We start from the raw sequence: 20,225 nt of genomic DNA, 5'->3' as shown, positions 1-20,225 counted from the left end.
TGTCAAGATTAACGGGGTTGATGCAGGCACAGAGCCTGGCGTTCCTGAGGGCTCAGTGAGTCGGAGCGGCCACTACCACATGACTACTATTATTATAATAACTATTAAGAGTGCTGTTCCTGAGTCTGTGGTGGGCACATCATTTATCTTTGTGGACCTGTCTCCTTGTCTGCACAATGGGGCGGTGGGACCAGGTCTCTAGGAGTCTCGCCCCTTTTAGGGCTCTGTTTTGCCTGTACTGTGTATGGGGTCTCTGCAGCTAAGCGGCCCCCAGACCTTACGGGGGCTCCCTGTGTGAGGTGTGGGCCTTGTAGTCAGAGCCCCTGATTGGTGATGGTATCGGGGTGCCAGTGGGCAGAGCCAGCCCTGTGGCCTTGCTGAGACCAGTCTCCTACCCCACTCCTCCCCAGTAGAGCCAAGGGCCTGGCCCAGCCCTCTTTCTGCCTCTCACCACTGCATGACAAGAATCATGCATGCACCCCATTCAGAAACCGAGTCTTCAAAGCCTTGTTTTCCCCTTCTGTAAAATGGGAACAGCAGTGCCCACCAAGTCTGTCTTGCAAGGTTGTCTTGAAATTAAAAAGTCATGGGAGTGAAAATATTTGCTAAATCCAAAGGCCCAGACCCTTCCAGTCACCCAGGCAGGGAGACAGGGGCCCCACTCTGGCCATGCCAGGTGCAGGAGTGCATGGAGGGGTCTGGCTTCCTGGGCTCTGCTGTGGGGGTGATCCTGACGCCATGCAGCCATGCTCGGGGCAAGGCTGGCACGGCGTTCAGTGCCTGGTTTTATTCTTACAGCTCAGACACCTCTGAGAGCTTTATCACCTACTGTTCCGTGTGGCCGTCTGCTAAGGACACACAAATACAAGGAACATTGAATTTCTGAGCTTACGTATGATTTTAGTTCCTTAGGAGCAAACGATGAGGTTGTAAGGGCACAACTGCCTTGATTTCCTACAATTAAACTGTAATTCCGCCATCCTTTCTTCCAACACCAGTGGTGAAATGGAGCCTGCCCTACTGGGTGACGGTTGGTGGTGAGGGCCCGGCTGGAGGAGGGAAAGTGCTGTCAGGAACTGGGGCAGGCCAGGCACCCAGTCACCGTCGGTGGTGAGGGCCTGGCCGGGAGGAGGGAGGGTGCTGTCAGGAACGGAGCAGGCCGGGCACCCGGCTCCAGGACAGCCAAGGCTTGGCTTATGGTTCTTGCCACTTATGGTGGCAGAACCTAAGAGTCTGTGAAGAATTTTCGTTCTGCCCCAGAAGAACTACATTTACAGTTGTGGTAATTGTGACTTACGACACAGTGCGTTCACTCTTATCTCAGGCCCCACCAGCCCCGAGAGGTGACCTGCGGGCCAGGTCACGTGGACTGGGAGGCCAAGGAAGGTTTCTGAGTGGCAGCCCTGTCTCCGAGCTGAGCCCTGGGCATGGGAAGCATTTTCAGAGCGCACGGACTCAGCACAGACTAAGGTCCCTTCTAAGGCCAGTTTTCATGGACTTGCAGATAAAATATCTGAACTTCACTTTCCAGGAAACATAAGCAAAAACTGCACGAGTGACGGATGGTCGGAGACGTTCCCAGATTTCGTCGATGCCTGTGGCTACAGCGACCCGGAGGACGAGAGCAAGGTAGGCTCCCGCGTGCTGCCCCGGTGGTGGGTTCCGCTTCCTGACACTGCACCAGCAGCTCCCTCCTGCCCTGCAAGAAGTATATAGATTTTCCCCCTAAATAATCCTCTGAGTACCGACGCTACTTCCCGCTTTCCAGGTTAAGCAGAGTCCCTGTTTCCATTCTGCTGCTGCACTTGGGATTGTTTGATTGTTCCGTCATTTTGCAGGCAGGGACAGGCAGGTTTTCTTGACCTGCTGTGTGCACGACTGGGAGATGGTGAGGAGAATCTAAGAGCGGCCCCGCCTGCCCGAAAGTAACTTTTCAGACGGGTCCTGGAGAGCACACCCTTTCTGCATTTGGATTTCTTGTCCCATTTAAGATTTTGCCACATTCTGGGGCATTGAGAAGCCAGTGCCATGGTTTCCTGAGCCCTGAGCCTGCAGCAGGCGATGTGACCACAATTAGGGTGTCTTTTCAAGCTAAGAGACCCGGCTTGTCCTCGGCCGGGAGGCGTCTGGGAGCAGGGGTCCCAGGGTGAGTTGGGGACCCCCCATCTGGGCTGCACAAACTTGCTGCAGTGACCTGGGGCTCTCAGGCGTTATGTCCACTGCGAACCCTTCTGCAAGGCTGTGATGTTTCAGTAATGAGGATGTTTCTCCTGAGTGTGGGATGTGTGGCCTTAAGCTCTGCTCCGGTCCATCTGTGCCAACTTCCCCAGCCCTGCCTCAGGCGGCTGCTCTTCCCAAGGGCTCACTCTCCGCAACACTGGCCTGTGGTTTATCAGCAGACAGACCTCCGTCCTTCCCTGCAGCCCTGGCAGCACCGTGTGGGTGCCCAGCACCCTGCCAACCCGCAGCCAGAGGTGTGTGAGGAGGGTGCTCCCTGCACGAGCGAGGCAGGGGGCAGGGAATGCACTGGAGGCTGCTCTAAGGAGCCCCAGGAAGGGTCGTGCTCCCTACATGCAAACTTTCTCCCGCAAGCCCACAGAATTCCCGGCGAAACCATCAGCTCGTGGGCCGATCACCTCTTGCCCTGACCCTGCTCCACCTGCCCCTCCTGAAGGTGTGGCTTCTGCCCTGGGGGTCCCCAGGGGATGGTGGCAATGCTGCCTGGCTGCCTCTTGGGAGAATGAGCCCAACTTTCTCCCAGTGGCTTCCTTTGCTCACTTCTCTAAGATTGGCAACTCTAAGCCAGTTCTCTCCTCACCAAATTATTAAACCCTAGGAAAGGAAGTATCTTATGCAGTGACCAATATCCCAACAACTGGAAGATAAAACTCCTGACCCTGGTATATTAGTTCGTTTCCACACTGCTGGTAAAGATGTACCTGAGACTGGGTAATTTATAAGAAACAGAGCTTTGATGGACTCACAGCTCCGTGTGGCTGAGGGGGCCTCACAATCATGGCAGAAGGTAAAAGGCAGGTCTTCCATGGCAGCAGGCAGAAGAGAGAATGAGAGTCAAGCGAAAGGGGAAACCCCTTATCAAACCATCAGTCCCTCATGAGACCCATTCGCATCCACAGGAATAGTCCGGGGAAGCCGCCCCCATGACTCAGTTCCCTCCCACTGAGTCCCTCCCACAACACGTCGGAATCATGGGAGCTACAGTTCAAGATGAGATTTGGGTGGGGACACAGGCAAACCACATCACATGACCAGTGGATAAGGTGGTGGCGGCTGATGTTGGCGGGTGTTACTGTCTGTGTTAACTTCAGTTAGGCTTGAAAACAACTCACTGCATGAGTAGAGAAGCTGAGGCTTAGGGGAGTGGTGAGGTGTGCTCCCCACTGGTGAGCAGCCACAGCCAGGCCCTGGTCAGTCTGATTCCTATGCAGTCTGCTTGTTGCCATCTGGTCAGGACAGCGCCTGGCCCCACCGCCCTCCCTGAGTGGGTTGAAGGCACCTGGAGGAGCCACCCGGCTGGGGACTGCATTGACCTGTGGGCCCGTCTAAGATGCGCTGTCCCCCATGGCTTCCAGTGGAGTTGAGAGAAGACTGAGTTGAGTGTTGCGGGCCCAGCTCTGGTGCACATGGCTGTGAGCCCTTGAGGAAGGTCCTCAGGAAGGTCCTGGGGCGCATGGCTACACCCAGCTCAGCCAGGGAGAGGGGGGACATTGGGGCCTCTGTCGTCGCACACCGTGGCTGACAGCTGGCTCCGGCGTGTGAAATCACAGCAGTGACAACACCGTCTGCCCCAGGCTTCCATAGGAAAGGGAGCAGCCAGGGGTCTCGGGGGCTTCTGTAGCCTGGGGGGGATTTCAAGGTCCAGGTGGGATCCCCGGTGTGTTGGAGGCACCACCTCTGAGTCTTTGTCTTTGTCTGCACCTGGCTGGCAGCCGTGCCTGGGAGACATTAGGACAGAGGTGCTGGTGAAGAGCAGAGACCAAGACCCCCAGCAGCGTCACCCAGAGCCCCATATGTGCAGGCTCCGTCAGGAGGCCTGGGCCTGATGCTCCTTTGTTCCTTCTCTCCTTCCTTTATTCACTCCATGAATAAGCATTCCCTGGGAACCTCTGTTCTGAGCCCCGGCCTGGGTCATGGAGAGTGACGTGGATCTGGGAGGCAGTGACAGCCACCGCCTGCTGTGGCAATGTCAGCTCACAGAGTCATGCCCAAGCTTCTTATCTCCCGTCTCCCCCGGCCACACCCTGGGAGGCATCCCAGGGACACGTGGCAGGCTCTTCTGGGTCCACTGGTCCCTCATCAAGGGCTGTAATTAAACCCTGGCTGCGTGAGCACCGTTGCTCTGTGATCCCCTGATGCTTTGCTGTTTAGTCTGAAGGACTATTTTTCTTCTTAATTAAACATTTCAGAGATTCTGCAAATATTATAAGTACATATTCACTGCTAAGGGATTAGAAAGTCAAAATATTTTAAAGTGAGAAAGCAAGGAAAAGGATGGCACGAAACCAAAATGAATAATTTTTCTTCCTGTTGCAGTTTCTGGTCTTTGAATACTTTGAATACTTGGTTGGTTAGGGACTCGTTGTTTCCAAGATGAGGCGACGGCACAGCGCAGGGCGTTCTGGAGGCTGCAAGCGCCAGAACAGGCCCCAGGCAGGCGTGGGGCGGACGTGCACGGCCCTGGGCCGGCTCTGCCCTCCAGCGAGCGCGGGACTGCCTGGGAGCTGAACTGAACAGCGTTCCTCCTGCCCAGAGCTCATGCTTCGTCCCGTCAGTGCCCACTTGCTTCCCAGATTCACGTTTTTAGTTGTGTTTCCTGCTTGCACAGGGCCAAAGTCTGCCCTGGGTGTTGTGTGTGTAATCATTATTGTTCATTGTTTTCAAAATTAATTAAATTTGAGAAAAAAAAATAGCCTCCACAGAAGCCACAGACTTGTCTACATGTGTGAGGGAATCAGCAGAGATGTGGGTGTGGGAGCCCCTGGGAGGAGAAGGGCTCTGGGGACCAGAGGGCTCTGGGGCAGCCCTGGGCGCTGCTGAGCAGCTGCATCTCCTCCGGACCCAGGGCCTGCGGGCTGTATGGGCCGTGGCTGTGGTCTGGGCCTTTATTTGGGGTCTCACCTGCTGCAGTCAGATCCTGAAGCAGGTACGCCAGCCAGGGATCAGTCTCCATATCCGAGGTCTTCCCGTCTGTGTCCTCCTCCTGCCGAGACCAGCTTTCAGGCCTGAGGGAGTCTTAGGTCTTCACTGAGAAAAGGATTTCATCCCACGGTGTATCAAGGAGCAATGGCTTCAGCCCTTGCCCTCCACCGCTGCTCCTCTCCCCTTTCCCACCCACACTTCCCTGTAAGCCACAGTTCTCCCAGCAGACTGAGGGCTCGGGATCACCAAACGTGGGAGGCTCCCCGAGCTGTGTGCTGGGGCCCAACCGCCCTGCCCTGCCCTGCCCTGCCCTTCATCCCATCACATCCCTTCTGCGCTGATGGGTTGGGGGCTGGGGTTCCCGTTGTGTGGAAAACAGAACGGCTCAGGCAGAGGATGGGAGCAGCAGCGGCCAGCAGGGCTGGTGTGAGGCTGGGGATTCCAGTCACCCCGGCGGGGCTCAGGCTTCCAAGAGGCCACTGAGGAGCTCCTGGGACTCATCGTGGTACGGGCTCTGGCCCAGTGGGTCTGTGTGGGGCCTGAGACCCTGCCTTTCTAGCACATTCCCAGCTGATGCCAGTCGGAGTCAGAGCCTGGAATCCTTGCACGAGAGGCCAGAAGCCTTGGCCTCATCATTCCAGGCCTGAGAATCCGCCCAGTTGTCACTCACTGATGGCTGAGTGATGTTGCACAAAGCCCTGTGCCCGCCCTGTCCCACTCCTGGGATCAGACCCATGAATCTCGGTCTGTGCATCCCAACGGGCTAGAATTGCTTCTTCAGCTTCTGAAAGGTGCCTCTTCAAGCCTGTGCTTCTTGAAACAAGGCACTGAAAAGCACACTTTGTGTCAAAAGCCCAAAGGGAGCGGGGATTCTTGGTGATTTGAATTTCATCTCAGGCACCGTGAAACAGCACGGAGTGGGGGCCTCCCTCCTAGAGTCAGGGTCAGGCAGGGGTAGCGCAGTCGAACCTCTAAGACCCTGTGCACTCACAGCCCCTGCCGTTGCTTCTGTGGTGGAGGCGGCCGGGGCGGAGCGTGGTGTACCCGGGAACGGCCCCAGCAGCACACCATGGTGGGCACGCGGAGTGGCCAGCTCCCGTAAGTCTTCTGTGTCACATACTTGTTAACTCCATTCTTACATAAAGAGCACGTCTGCTAAATTTAGTCACGAGAACTGTTTGGCATTTCGGCCTTCCCGTGCTTCAAGTGCATGCATTTCTTCCATGTTACGCCACATCCCTAAAAATAAGCCTGTGCCCTGCTCCAGCACTCAGGCCCCTGTGGTGACTCGTTCCACTGATGGCACACTTCACTCCCCAGGGCTCCCATCCCTGGCGACAAAGATCACAGCAGCTGGCACTGCGGGCGCCTTTGTGGGAGGCCCCATCTGGTCATCCCGCCAACCCTCCTGCAGCCCTGCAAGGACATACCAGCCTCCCACGGTGCCAGGAGGAGCCTGGCAGAGACCCCCAGAGCAGCCTGCCCCAAATCACCTCTGAGAGCAGCAGCGTTTCCAAAGGAAGCCTCCCCTCATGGTCCTCAGGCCCAGCAGGTGCCCAACAGGTGCCAGCCACGAGGGCACTGGCTCATCGAGTGATGGGAAAGGGGACGGCAAGGCAGCCACAGACAGGGTGGGCTCGGCCACGGACACAGTACTGCAGAAGCATCCCAAGGTGGATCAGGACGAAAGCTGGACCTGTGGCTGTTGCAGGGGCCACGAGATTGACCTCAGGCAGGGGCAGAAATCTGGCCACAGGCAGAAATCATTCAGCAGTCACCTGGCACAACCAGACAGGATTATGAGCACTTTTCTGCTGTTTAGTTTTAATCTGTGCATGTGATGCGTCATACTTTCCAAATAAATGGATGAGTCTTTTCAGGGCCAAAGGAGATACGGGACCAGGGAAGGAGGTTAAGAAGGAAATGCACAGATACACTGGTGCCCAGGGACGGCGATTGGGTCTCCAAGTTCTTTAAGTTCTAAAGGAATCCGCTAGGGAAGATTCTCCTAACGGGAGGGAGATGAAGGCGAAGGAATTAGAGGCCCACGTGGTCAGGAAGGTGGAAGGACGGAGGAGCACACCGGGATGATGTGCAGTGCAGGACGGGGACCCGCAGGAAACACCAGCACCGCGGCCACCAGGGTGCGCCAGGCACTTCTGGCCGATGCCGGAGGAGGGAGGTACGTGCCTGGCACAGCACGGGCCATCCAAGGCAGCAGGGTCTGCACACCAGGCTCTGCGTGAAGGAGTGTGTGGCCCGGGCAGGGGTTGAAACTCTCCCGGACTCGATGGATAGGAGGGCTGTCTCTGGGCTTGGGCAGCCTTGGACAGGACCCCTGGCATTCTGCTCTGGGGAAGGGTCCAGCCTCCCTGCTGCTCCCCTAAGGGGAGGTCTGTATGTGGCTGGCAGATGTTCGGCTTGGGCACCCAGCAGCTGGCTCCTGGGCCCCACAGGTGGGTGGGGCGGGGGCGCTGGTTCCGAGAAGGTGCGCACCCTGCAGCTTGTTGCCCGGAGCCCCCGGGAGCCTCCAGATTGTCCACCGCACACCACACTGGCCCCTCCAGGACACACAGCACATGCTCCGGGACTCAGCATTTATGGTCCTAAGAAACAACTGAATTGAAGAAAGTGTGGAAACGCACCATTCAGGGTTCTAGGGAGGTCTGTGAAAGACTTAAAAGAAAAACAAAGAGAGAAGGAAGAGTTTTGAAGGGATTCACCTACTGCCTGTCAGGCACCACCTGTCACGTCAGTGTGATTTGGAACCTGTATGGGAGCAGGGGGCTTATGGAGACCACCGTGGGCGGGATAGCGGCCGATGAGGCAGAACAGCAGGGCCTTGAGTCTGGGGCTCCCGGTAACACTCTTGTTCTCCCTCTTAATAGTCCTTTTGCTCTATTTTCTGCTTTTTCAAATATAAGAATATATTGGTTTTATATTTACAAAAATCAAATTTTAAGTACTAAAAATATCACTTAAATTTATACAAGCTTTGCCTTTGAAGCCCAGACTTTGTCAGCACAATGAGGAAACTCAGATGTCACTTTCTTTCTGCCATATCTTTCTTAAAAGCTGTTTTGAAGTTAGTTGCAAGAACAGGGCCAGGTTCCCCGACTGTGAGCCCCGTCCCCGGCTGTGAGCGTTTGCCCGGCCCTCACACTGGGTGTGTGTAGCACACAGTCATTCGAGGGTGGGCTACACACACACGCCTTTCGCCCCTTAAATGTTAGGGAGTCCCCTAAAAGCAGGGCTGGTCTCTTAAGTCACTTCAGTAGTGTCATCAGATTTAGGAAATGTCCATTTTCACTAACGCTGTCTGATTTGCTGCCTCGGCTCTGATTTCAGACTCCAGGCCGGGATAGTGCGCCGTGTGTGGTTGTGGTGGCTCCCCAGCCCCTCTCCGTCTTCGTGGCCGTGACGCCCTCAGAGACCTCAGCCCTCTCATTCCACAAAGCGGCTTTGCCGGGGGCTGTCTGATGTCTCCTTGGGACTAGGTTCAGGAGATCTGCCAGGCACATGTTTTAAAGCAAAGTAGTATGAATATTTGGTAGCAAAGCAAAGGCCCTCACTTCCTAGGTCAGTTGCCTTTTTAAATCCTAAACTCTATGCATGAACTAGGTCTCAATGGGATAAAAATCTCCAAATGTCTGTTTCTGTACTTCAGAAATGTCATGTTTGGGTTTTAAAGGAAAATCAGTTCTCCGTCTAACTCAGACACACCACAAAGGAAACACGTGGCTTAAAATAAGGTGCGTGGCATGGCATGAAGTCGCACTGATTACCGGCTGTCTGCCTCACAGCCCTGTACACACAGGATCTTCTTCTTTAAAATCTCACCACCAGAGCTGGATGCCACCCTGCAAAGAAGCTGCGAAATCACACTGCAATTATCACTGCAGGCTCACTTGGGGTAACAGCAGTGCACACTCTTCCCTGGGAAACCAGCCCGTCTTCAGAGGAAGAACAGGACGCCACCCAAGGATGTCTCTGCTGCTTGCCCAGGGAGAGCGGTGCCTGTGCACGTGGCCATGCCTGGGCCTCCCAGCAGCTCTGGCTCCTGAGTGTCAGCCCTGGCTGACGGGTCAGGGGCTCCAAGGGCTCCTGAGTCCTGAGCTTAGCTAGTGGCTGATGTCAGCAGCAGCCATGGGTACAACTTTCCGTGGGCCTTGGGCACTCTCTGTCCTGTGTCTAAACAATGTCCCCATTCCTCAGACAGCAAGATTGGAGGAGCGAGTTTCCATGTGCTCATCGGGAACCCCGTGGCCTCTTCCTCTGCTGAGTCTGGAAGTGAAGCCACAGGTTTCTCGTCCCAGATGACAGAGGCGAGGCCCTGGCCCCCCTGGGGTGGAGCAGAGGGGAGGAGCCTCCTCTGTGGAGAATGAGATCAGGGCTGCCGTGAGAGACCATCCCCTCCTCTGCATCTCTCCCCTTGGGGCCTCTTAAATGATTTGGAAATCATTCCACTAAAAATTGAGCCTTTCCTTGAGAGGTCAAAGCAGACTTTCCCCTCACAGATGCGAGCCTGCTCCCCATCCTACCCTTCAGCTTCCTGCTCCCTTTCCATCACCCAGACCTGACCACCAGCCCTGAAAGGGGGGTCACGAGGGGCGCCCGTCAGTACTGGGCACAGGGTGGCCGCTGTCCAGGAGACCCAGGGACGCTGGCAGTGGCCTCTCCCCCCTCTCCGGACCCAGGGACTCTGGCAGCGGGCTCTCCCTCGTCCGGACCCAGGGACTCTGCAGGGCCTCTCCCTCTCCGGACCCGAGGGACCTCTGCGAGCCGTCTCCCGTGTCCAGACCCAGGAGCACTGTGGGGTCTCTCATGTCTGGACCCAGGGACGCTGTGGGGTCTCCCACCTCCAGACCCAGGGACGCTCTGGCCACCTGCTTGTTGTGGGTGGAACAGCTCCTCATTCCCATCTTGGATCCTGAGCCTGGCGCTGCAATGACAGACTCTAGGGGAGTTTTCAGCCCAGGGAAGTGGTTGTTTTTGTGAGAAATAAGACGTTTTTTAAAAGTCTCCTGAGTGAGGTGCAGAGGCTCCTCTCTTCCGGCCGTGAGAGTAAGCCCCAGCCACACCCGCCAGCACCCTCGAAAGTGAGCGTGGAGCTGCGGTGCCTGCCCTGACTTCTACTAAAGGGCGCTTCTTAAAACACAGTTGGTCTGAGTTTCCCATTCCCTCAAGGATGACCTCTAAGAAGGCAGACGAGACCAGCCGCCTGTGTTGACGTTTTCAGTCTCGACCTAAGGAAAAGCAAATGAGCACACAAAGCTCTCAAAGTCCACAGTGTTTTTTGAAATAAAATGATGTTTACCTCTCACCTTCCTCCAGTAACTGCCAGTGTCTTGAAGAAATGTTTTCTGCCCCACCAGCCCCCGCAGGACCACATCTCTCAGCATCTCTGCTGCTTGAATGGGTCTGGCTTGTTCCACCTGCCTTGACTCCCCCGGGTCACCCACTCTCCCCGGAGAGGCTGCACACTCACATGCGTGTGCGGGCAACAACAGTCACCGCCTGTGCTCCCAACGCCTGAGTCTTGAGAGCAGAAGGGAGGCAGCTCTTGCTGGCAGCCCGTGCCACCGCCCCGCACCAGGCCCATGAGACGTCCAGGGCCCAGGACTCCAAGACGCCAACCCACAGCCCTTCCAAGCAGAAAGCCAGGTTGCAAACATCAACCATCTCCCTCTGGTAGACACACAAACCTCAGTGAAAACAGCAGAACCCGGGAGGCGGAGCTTGCAGTGAGCTGAGATCGCACCACTGCACTCCAGCCTGGGCGACAGAGTGAGACTCCGACTCAAAAAAAAGAAAAGAAAAGAAAACAGACTCCTCCCAAAAAACATCCCGAAGTTGCTCATGGAACGAGGTTATTTTGGTGATTTGGTTCAAGTTATTTTGATGCCGGAGGCTGTGCAATCGGGAATGAGTCAAGACTCTTCAGTTTAAAATGGGAAAGGAAATGAATATTTGAAGATAAATAGCTCAAAGGCAGTGGCAGACCAGAACCCAGAAACCCTCCTCACCCTGTCATCCTGAGGAGAAAATCCCAGAGAGGGTAAATGGGGTACTCAGGTCACTGTCTCCTCCTTCTCACCTCAGATTAGAGCATGGTGGCTGGGCCTGTCTGGAGGGGACAGGGTAAGACCCGCTCCCATCGCACCCGGCGCTCTTAGCTTCATGAGTGTCAGATTCACCGATTTCACCCTGGGCCCCAGCCGTCCATTGCCGTGTCCTTTTGCTTAAAGCAGGCTCAGCCTGCAGAGTCCATGGCTCAGGCGGAGGAAGGCAGGCTGTGCAGGTGGGAAACTCTCACGTCAGCATCTGACTGTCTTCACAGGAAAGCCCCGGGAGGTTCTCTCCTCTGTTTCTGAGGGACTAACCGCTGCCCAGGAGTTCAGTGGCATAATCTCAGCTCACTGCAACCTCCGCCTCCCAGGTTCAAGCGATTCTTGTGCCTCAGCCTCCCGAGTAGCTGGGACCACAGATGTGCGCCACCAGCCTGGCCAATTTTTGTATTTTTAGTACAGATTCCTGGCCTCAGATGATCCGCGTGCCTCAGCCTCCCAAAGTGTTGGGATTACAGGCATGATCCCCGCCCCTGGCCCAGGTGGCTTTTCTAACTGCTCAGGCCCGTGGAAGGAGGACAGCTGACTGGGAGGCAGCCTCCCGGGCCAGGCAGGCTCCCAGCTGCAGCTCTGAGTGTTCCAGCCTCCTCCTGTGGCACTGACCAGTGCTTGCGTCCCAGGAACCATGGGAGGAGGCAAGGCAGGTCTCGTGGCCCCTCGTCCCCCCACTGCTGATGCTGATGGGGGAACGGGAGTGTGTGAGGAGTGATGTGCAGGGCGAGGCTTGCCCTGGTCCCCCTGCGAGGTAGGCGTGTGCAAAGGAAGCAAGGAGGGCTGCAGTTGTGGGATTACACATCCTTTCACATCCCTTCCGTTATAAAAATTCTTTTCATCATCATATCACGCCAAATAGCATAAATTATTGAGGGTTCACAGAGCACCTGGCACCATGCTGAACTCTGCATGGACCAGCTCATTCAACCCCCAGCCATCCCATGGGGTAAGATGCTGCATGACCACACTTTACCATAAGGGGACACGGCTCAGAAGGGGCAGCCACAGACTCATCCACGGGCAGGGGATTCGCAGGAGCAGTCGAGACATCAGTCCTTATCTTCCACTTTGTGCGCAAAGCCCTCTATTCACCTCACTTGTGTTGCTCCAGTTCCGTAAACCACAATTCGATGCTTCTACAGAGCTCCTGGGGCGAAGTAGATTCCCAAGGAATCCAGGCTTTGCCGGTTTGGTAAAATGGTCACAGGAAGTGGCCTCTGTGCGTGGTCCCAGCGTGTCTGTGCCGGGGTCACTGGGGCTAGCGATGGTCGCGGGAGGTTGGCCCCTGTGCGTGGTCCCAGCGTGTCTGTGCCGGGGTCACTGGGCATAGCGATGGTCGCGGGAGGTTGGCCCCTGTGCGTGGTCCCAGCGTGTCTGTGCCGGGGTCACTGGGGCTAGCGATGGTCGCGGGAGGTTGGCCCCTGTGCGTGGTCCCAGCGTGTCTGTGCCGGGGTCACTGGGCATAGCGATGGTCGCGGGAGGTTGGCCCCTGTGCGTGGTCCCAGCGTGTCTGTGCCGGGGTCACTGGGGCTAGCGATGGTCGCGGGAGGTTGGCCCCTGTGCGTGGTCCCAGCGTGTCTGTGCCGGGGTCACTGGGGCTAGCGATGGTCGCGGGAGGTTGGCCCCTGTGCGTGGTCCCAGCGTGTCTGTGCCGGGGTCACTGGGGCTAGCGATGGTCGCGGGAGGTTGGCCCCTGTGCGTGGTCCCAGCGTGTCTGTGCCGGGGTCACTGGGGCTAGCGATGGTCGCGGGAGGTTGGCCCCTGTGCGTGGTCCCAGCGTGTCTGTGCCGGGGTCACTGGGGCTAGCGATGGTCGCGGGAGGTTGGCCCCTGTGCGTGGTCCCAGCGTGTCTGTGCCGGGGTCACTGGGGCTAGCGATGGTCGCGGGAGGTTGGCCCCTGTGCGTGGTCCCAGCGTGTCTGTGCCGGGGTCACTGGGGCTAGCGATGGTCGCGGGAGGTTGGCCCCTGTGCGTGGTCCCAGCGTGTCTGTGCCGGGGTCACTGGGGCTAGCGATGGTCGCGGGAGGTTGGCCCCTGTGCGTGGTCCCAGCGTGTCTGTGCCGGGGTCACTGGGGCTAGCGATGGTCGCGGGAGGTTGGCCCCTGTGCGTGGTCCCAGCGTGTCTGTGCCGGGGTCACTGGGGCTAGCGATGGTCGCGGGAGGTTGGCCCCTGTGCGTGGTCCCAGCGTGTCTGTGCCGGGGTCACTGGGGCTAGCGATGGTCGCGGGAGGTTGGCCCCTGTGCGTGGTCCCAGCGTGTCTGTGCCGGGGTCACTGGGGCTAGCGATGGTCGCGGGAGGTTGGCCCCTGTGCGTGGTCCCAGCGTGTCTGTGCCGGGGTCACTGGGGCTAGCGATGGTCGCGGGAGGTTGGCCCCTGTGCGTGGTCCCAGCGTGTCTGTGCCGGGGTCACTGGGGCTAGCGATGGTCGCGGGAGGTTGGCCCCTGTGCGTGGTCCCAGCGTGTCTGTGCCGGGGTCACTGGGGCTAGCGATGGTCGCGGGAGGTTGGCCCCTGTGCGTGGTCCCAGCGTGTCTGTGCCGGGGTCACTGGGGCTAGCGATGGTCGCGGGAGGTTGGCCCCTGTGCGTGGTCCCAGCGTGTCTGTGCCGGGGTCACTGGGGCTAGCGATGGTCGCGGGAGGTTGGCCCCTGTGCGTGGTCCCAGCGTGTCTGTGCCGGGGTCACTGGGGCTAGCGATGGTCGCGGGAGGTTGGCCCCTGTGCGTGGTCCCAGCGTGTCTGTGCTGAGAGTCTCCTTTGATGCCTGCCTTGTTTTTGGTTTGCCGTCCCCTTTCGTCCACAGTAATTTTTTAAGTCCTAATTTGCTGTTCCTTTCCCTCCATGAGTAACTTCTCCCTTCCCCACAGCCATGCTTGCTAATCACAGCATCTTCTAGATGTGCAATGCCTTGCTCTCACAGAAATGCAGCCTCGTACTGTCATCCTGTATGCAGTGTACAGCCAGTGAAGTATAATTGTTAGGGTCCCATGTAGTTTTTGAGACAGTGGAACAGATTTTTGTTGTTGTTGTTGTTGTCTTACAGGTGGAGAAACCTGAGTTATAAAGCACATAAAGACTTGTCTCAGGTTTCCTTGCTGACAAAAATCACTAATATGTATTGAACATCTAGAACGTGCCAATAACATTAGTTATAATAATAATTGTTATTAAGGGCTTACTGTGTTCTAAGCACTTCACATGAAATTCTAAATTTAATGCACAACACTGCCAGACAGGAACTATTCCCCTTCCACAGATGAGGAACTGAGGCCTGGAGGCACCGGGATTGTTCTCCCAGCAGCGTTTCCAGGTTGTGACCAGAGTTGCTGAATGGACTCCAGAGCTCACTGCTTTCACTGTGTGGTACAGGCCGTGCTGCTACCACTGTGTGATTCCCTCTCCAGCTCAGACAGGGCTTCTCCAAGAAATCCTACTCGGGTCAGGACTTAGTCCAACTTGGGAGACACTATCCTGTCCACTCAACAGTACCAAGGATCCTGATAGTGAGCTACAGCTTCCCCAACAAACCGCGATGTGAACACAAGCAAAAATCACTGTGATGTGAATAACATGGTGGGACTGTCCTGACTCCTTGCAGGTGTACAGGTGCGCTGCAGCAGGTGTGTGGTATACAGGTGTGCTGTAGTGGGTGTGCAGGTGTACAAGTGTGCTGCAGCATGTGTGCGGATGTACCGGTGTGCTGCAGCAGGTGTGCAGGTGTCCAGGTGTACTGCCGCAGGTGTACAGGTGTGCTGCAGCATGTGTGCAGATGAACAGGTGTGCTGCAATGGGTGTGCACGTGTTCAGGTGTACTGCCGCAGGTGTACAGGTGCACTGCAACATGTGTGCTGATGTACCGGTGTGCTGCTGCAGATGCCGGTTCCTCTGTAGGTTCTGTCAGGATTGAGCAACAGTCAAGGCTGATGGATGCTGTGCTCTAGTAGGTAGAGGAAGAACCGTTCTTGAGGTCAGAAGACCTCAAGCTCATTGCCGGCTTCCCCTGTAAAAGACCCTCAGGCTCAGTGCCTTCAGGGGTCGGACGAGCACCTAGTGGGGCCCCCAGCCAGCCACAGTCACTGCCCAGGACTTGCTGCAGCCTGGATTATGGGGGCAGCAGGGAGAGGATAGGGAGCACCCCCGCCTGGGTATTGTTTGTTGGGGAAGCGAATCTCACTATTGGGATCCTGGCAGAGTGTGGTTTTCTTCATGTGAGGATGTGTGAGTCTTCTCTCGACCATTTGGGGTGAGAGCTGATGTTTTATTCACAGAACCTGAAGACAAACTGCTGGCGTCACAACCAGCCTCCAAGATGCACTTTTGCTGCTTCAGAGAATTGTGTCACTTCTGTGTTTATTACATGGGTGTCAGCTACTCACTGAGGAGTGGTGGCTTTGTGCCAGCCCACGGGGTGCAAAGCAAGCACCGTGAGCCGAGGGTCCTGGCCCAGGCACTTGGAGGCGGGCAGAGCTGAGACCCAGCAGGACTAGCTCCTGGGCACGATGCCTGGCCATGGAGAATCAGCGCAGCTGCCACACCCAGGTGGCCCATGTAAAGAGGAGGGGCATCCCTGGAAAGAAACTTCACACTGACATTCCCCAGGTTGAGAGCTTCTCTCTCGCTTTCCTGAAGACTCAGGGGAACCATGCAGGCCCCAGCCTTAGCCCTTCCTGGGGGCAGAACCCATGTGGCAGTCTCAGCCAGGCAGCCATGGCGCAGGATCCAGGCTGTCACAGCTTTTGCTTCGGGAAGGCCTCTTCAGCGCACTTCGGATTCCGGATTCCGGGATGTCACAGTCCCCAGCGTGGGTCAGAACAGGGCACCTCCCCACAACCCAGCTCAGCACGGTCTGATTTTCACAGGACTCCACGGGCGAAACAAGTCAAGATCATGTCTGTGCTTTACCTTGCTGTTGGAAAAGCAGTTCTCAGCCCTCCTCCCTGGTGCACACTGGAACACACATTCTTAAGATGGAACCACCCTAGGCATCCCTCAGTTCTCCACTGGACTTAGCAGCTCCTGCTTTTTCAAGTTAATTGACTTTTTAGAGCAGTTTTATGGTGACGTAAAAGTTAAGCAGAAAGTACAGGGGTTCTCGTGCAGTCCGCACTGCCCAGTGCCTCTTATTAACATGTTGGTTAATGTTGTACATTTGTCACAACTGACGGCTTTGGTATAATATTGACCCCTTACTGTTAACTGGAGTCCCTGGTTTACTTAGGGTTCACTCCTGGTTCTTTGCATTCTGTGGGTTTGGACAAAGGCCTAATGACAAGGACCTGCCACCACAGCATCGCACGGGTCGTCCTGGCTGCCCTGAAACTCCCCCGTGCTCCGCCTCTTCGTCCCTCCTTCCCCAGCCCCTGGCAACCGCCAACCTTTGCCCTGGCTCCATGGTTCTGCCTTTTCACAATGTCATGGGCTGGAATCCCGCAGCATGTGGCCTTTTCAGATGGAATCACCGGTTACTCCTAAAGAAAAAAAAACCTGAAACAAAAGAGTAACTCTGGATTCTCGCGGTGGGAGGCTTCCTCTGGTGAGACGGTGTCATGGGATTCGATCCTGGTGTCAGCTTCAGCGTGACAGCCGTGTCCTTAAACTCACCATGTGGCCAGGCACGGTGGCTCACACCTGTAATCCCAGCACTTTGGGAGGTCAAGGTAGGCGGATCACAAGGTCAGGAGTTCGAGACCAGCCGGGTCTCTACTAAAAATATAAAAGTTAGCCGGGCACGGTGGCACGTGCCTGTAGTTCCAGCTACTCAGGAGGCTGAAGCAGAAGAATCGCTTAAACCTGGGAGGCAGAGGTTGAAGTGAACCAAGATCTCACCACTGCACTCCAGCCCGGGCGACAGAGCGAGGCTCCGTCTCAAAACAAACAAACAAACAAAACTCTCCACCTGCCTCATTCGTGTAGTGGGAACGGAGCAGTGAGACTCAATCTGTTGCTTTCACAGGGTTGTTGCCAGAACGGCATGAACTCATTTTGTAAACTGCAGAACACTGCACCATTATGATGACGGTCGTGACAGTCTCCTAAGCAGAGTGACTTGTAGAATCTGGTGCTTCAACACCAGGATATTTGCCAAAGGATATATCCTCAGAGTAAATGTCCTCAAAGGATAATTTGCCAGTAACTTGAAAGAAGAAAAATTCGACTTGCAAATGCTTTCACGCGGTGCAGTGTTCTCATCCTGAATCTTGAGATGGCACCTCAGTTTTGGGAAGAAGCTTTCATGGGCCATAATACCCTTGGAAAATATTGCAGTGGCATCTTGGAGAATATTTCCCACAAAAATAGGCTGTGGTTTATGATGGTGTCTAAAACATTTAAGAAGCAAAAGGAAGCTCCAGCCTTTGACTTTTAAGGCAAGAACAGGCACCTCCTACCTCTGAGACTGGCAACTGGCGGCCTCCAGTGAGGGGTGGAGTCCATGCCCCTAAATCCTCCCTGCGTCCCACTCCATGCCAGCACAAGGCAGAGACTCCCGCAACAAACCCACGTGCCCCAGGGACCCATGCGAGGCGCAAACCCTGCACATTCTGCAGTGTGAGGCTGCGCTGCCAGGGGCCCTGCAGACACTCACCAGGCGCTGACCTTGTCTGCCATTGCACAGGCAGAGTGCCCTGAATCCCGTCCCCAGCTCCCTCTCTGCAGGAGCCTGAAGCCTGGCAGAAGGAACAGGGGACACATTGTGCCACTCTGGGAGGGAGAGGCCAAGGGTGGGTGCTGTCACTTGGCATGAAATGCTGCCCTAGTGGCCTCTACGTCCTGTCTCGTGCCCCATGCTGTTCCTGCCCCACCTGGCAGCACTGCTCTCCAGGGTGCCCAGCTGCCTGCCCCATCACTTGCTATTTCCCTTCACCCACTAAGTGCTCCCAGAGTTCCTACCCCGAGCACTCTCCTTCTCCTGCCCATGCCTCGTGCGGTCCTGCCAAGAGTCTCCTGACTGCCTGCAGAACTCAGAGGCACGGCCCTTGCCCCTCTGGCCTGGTGTGCATTGGTCTTGTTTACCAAGGACAGGACAGAAGCTGTCTGAGTGCTGATGCGGCCTTGCCTTCTGCACCCCACAGCACCCTATGCAAGGTGGCACTGGTTAAGATGTTCATCATTACACAAAGGGTCTGGAAGAAGCAGTTTCCCAGACGGAGATGTGCGTGATGGGGACTGACGTGGGCTGGGAAGCTGAGACTTTGTCAGAGCCCATCCCACAAGGGCTAAGGGGTAAAGAAGGCTTCTATCAGAGTGTTTCCTGAGAATGTTCACATGCACCAGCCCAGCCACTGCCGGCAGCAGACGCAGGCTCCAGCACGGCCAGCCATGGAGTCAGGAGCCCCTTGGCCTAGCCCAAAGGCTTGCTTCGAGTTTGCCTGAGACCTGCAGTTAGGGACACAGTTCACATTGTGATGGAGTGCAGACACCTCACAAAACCACAGGTTCTGTGCTGTCCTCTTCCAAATGTTGGTAGTCACCCACCAAACTGCATACCTCCCGGCTGGGTTATGAATGGAGTGACAGTAAATGTGTCCACAAGACCTGGCCTCTCTCGAGAGAACGGGGCTGTGCATGATTGCCCGGGACAGCAGGTGAGAAGGAGGCCTGGCCCAGCTAGCAGGTGTAGCCGCCCAGGTTGTGGCTCCTGTGGCTCGCTGGAAAGCTGTTGAGCCCACGTGCTGTGTGAAGGACTCTGCTATCGTCACTCCAGGTCAGATATTTGTGGAAGGATGGAGCTGGAAGGGACTTAGACACCTCCTTGACCAACCCACTCAGTTAGGGATGAGGAAACTGCTCCCAGAAGGGGAACTACCTGAGGTCACTGTTTTAGGGGAGAAAGGGGGCTGGACACCAATTGAGGTTCCCTGCAAATGGGACTGGAACAGAAGCACTTTCTCCATCATGGCCACAAGGCTCTGGATGAAGTTGGGGGAGACTCCCTCACCCAGACAAAGATGAGGGGAAGGGGCTCTGCAGAGCAGTGGGGAGAGCTTGGGATCCTTGCCGAGTGAGTGTCAAGACTCCGAGGCCGGCAATGGAATTAGTGTGTGTGACAGGCAGGTGGAGGCAGGGCAGGGTCAGGTAGGACAGGTGGCACCAGGGACAGGCAGGGATAGGTGCTTCAGGAAGACGTGGGGATGTGGCCACCAAGATCCAGAATTAGAACACTGAAGCCCTTGCCCTTCTGTTCTATTCTTAAAGCCAGTCACAACTGAAACAAATATAACACCATGCGTAATTACTTAGCCTCACGTGCATGTAATTAGGGAGGATTTAATCGTTCACGCATTCGGTGATCCATTGATACACTGGGAATGGCCTTGAGCCACACTTCATGATAGCTGCCTCTCTGTCCATCTGGGAGCAGGTCTACCTGCCTGTCTGTCTTATCTGTCTGCAAGTCTGTCTGGCTTTCTGCCTATCTGCCTATCTGTCTACAGGTCTACCTGTCTGTCTGTCTGACTGTCTGTTTTCAGCACAGCCTATTCTACTGCCTTAGAAACCCAAAGGAAATGGGTGACCAGGTAATTAGGATGAATTCAGAATGTTTGCTGTCTCATAGAAACATTCTTAAAAGTGGCATCAAAATGCAGCAAGCAAAACTAAGTCTCCAAGTTCTAATGTATGGGGTACATTGTCTTCTTTTGGAAGCAGATCACAGAAAACTTCTTAGATCTGGTGGAAATTTTGTTTTCATTTACATTATTTAAACCTATGTTGTTTTATTATTTTTAAAAATTTATATCCAAAATGGATATGATGGTTCCAGAGGAAATTCCACCAGGGCTGAGTGGAACTCACTGAATCTGAAGCCCGTTCCTATCACCCTGTGCACACTATAATCTGGCGAACAGTTAAAGGTTTTCTGTTAGATGATGGTGAAAAACTTACTTGGACTGCAGGGAAAAAGCAAAATGTGCATCCAATAACAGACTCCTTTTTTTTTTTTTTTTTTT

General features: G+C 55.6%; 1 protein-coding gene across 4 annotated transcripts in view; it reads left to right on the top strand.

Moving 5' to 3' along the window:
* Positions 1-20,225, top strand: part of VIPR2 (vasoactive intestinal peptide receptor 2) — a 108,513-nt gene that overhangs the window by 37,880 nt on the left and 50,408 nt on the right. For 3 of the 4 annotated variants that reach the window (XM_017861673.1, XM_017861672.1, XM_017861674.1), the window contains exon 4: positions 1,532-1,629. In XM_017861673.1, the coding sequence (XP_017717162.1) occupies positions 1,532-1,629 (98 nt within the window). Of the gene's footprint in view, positions 1-1,531; positions 1,630-6,466; positions 6,834-20,225 lie in introns of those variants that run through there. The other variant, XM_017861675.1, reaches the window with a different exon arrangement.

This window comes from Rhinopithecus bieti, unplaced genomic scaffold, assembly GCF_001698545.2.
Source record: "Rhinopithecus bieti isolate Rb0 unplaced genomic scaffold, ASM169854v2 scaffold_60909, whole genome shotgun sequence".
NCBI lineage: Eukaryota > Metazoa > Chordata > Mammalia > Primates > Cercopithecidae > Rhinopithecus > Rhinopithecus bieti.
This window is presented reverse-complemented; position numbering and strand designations above follow the sequence as displayed.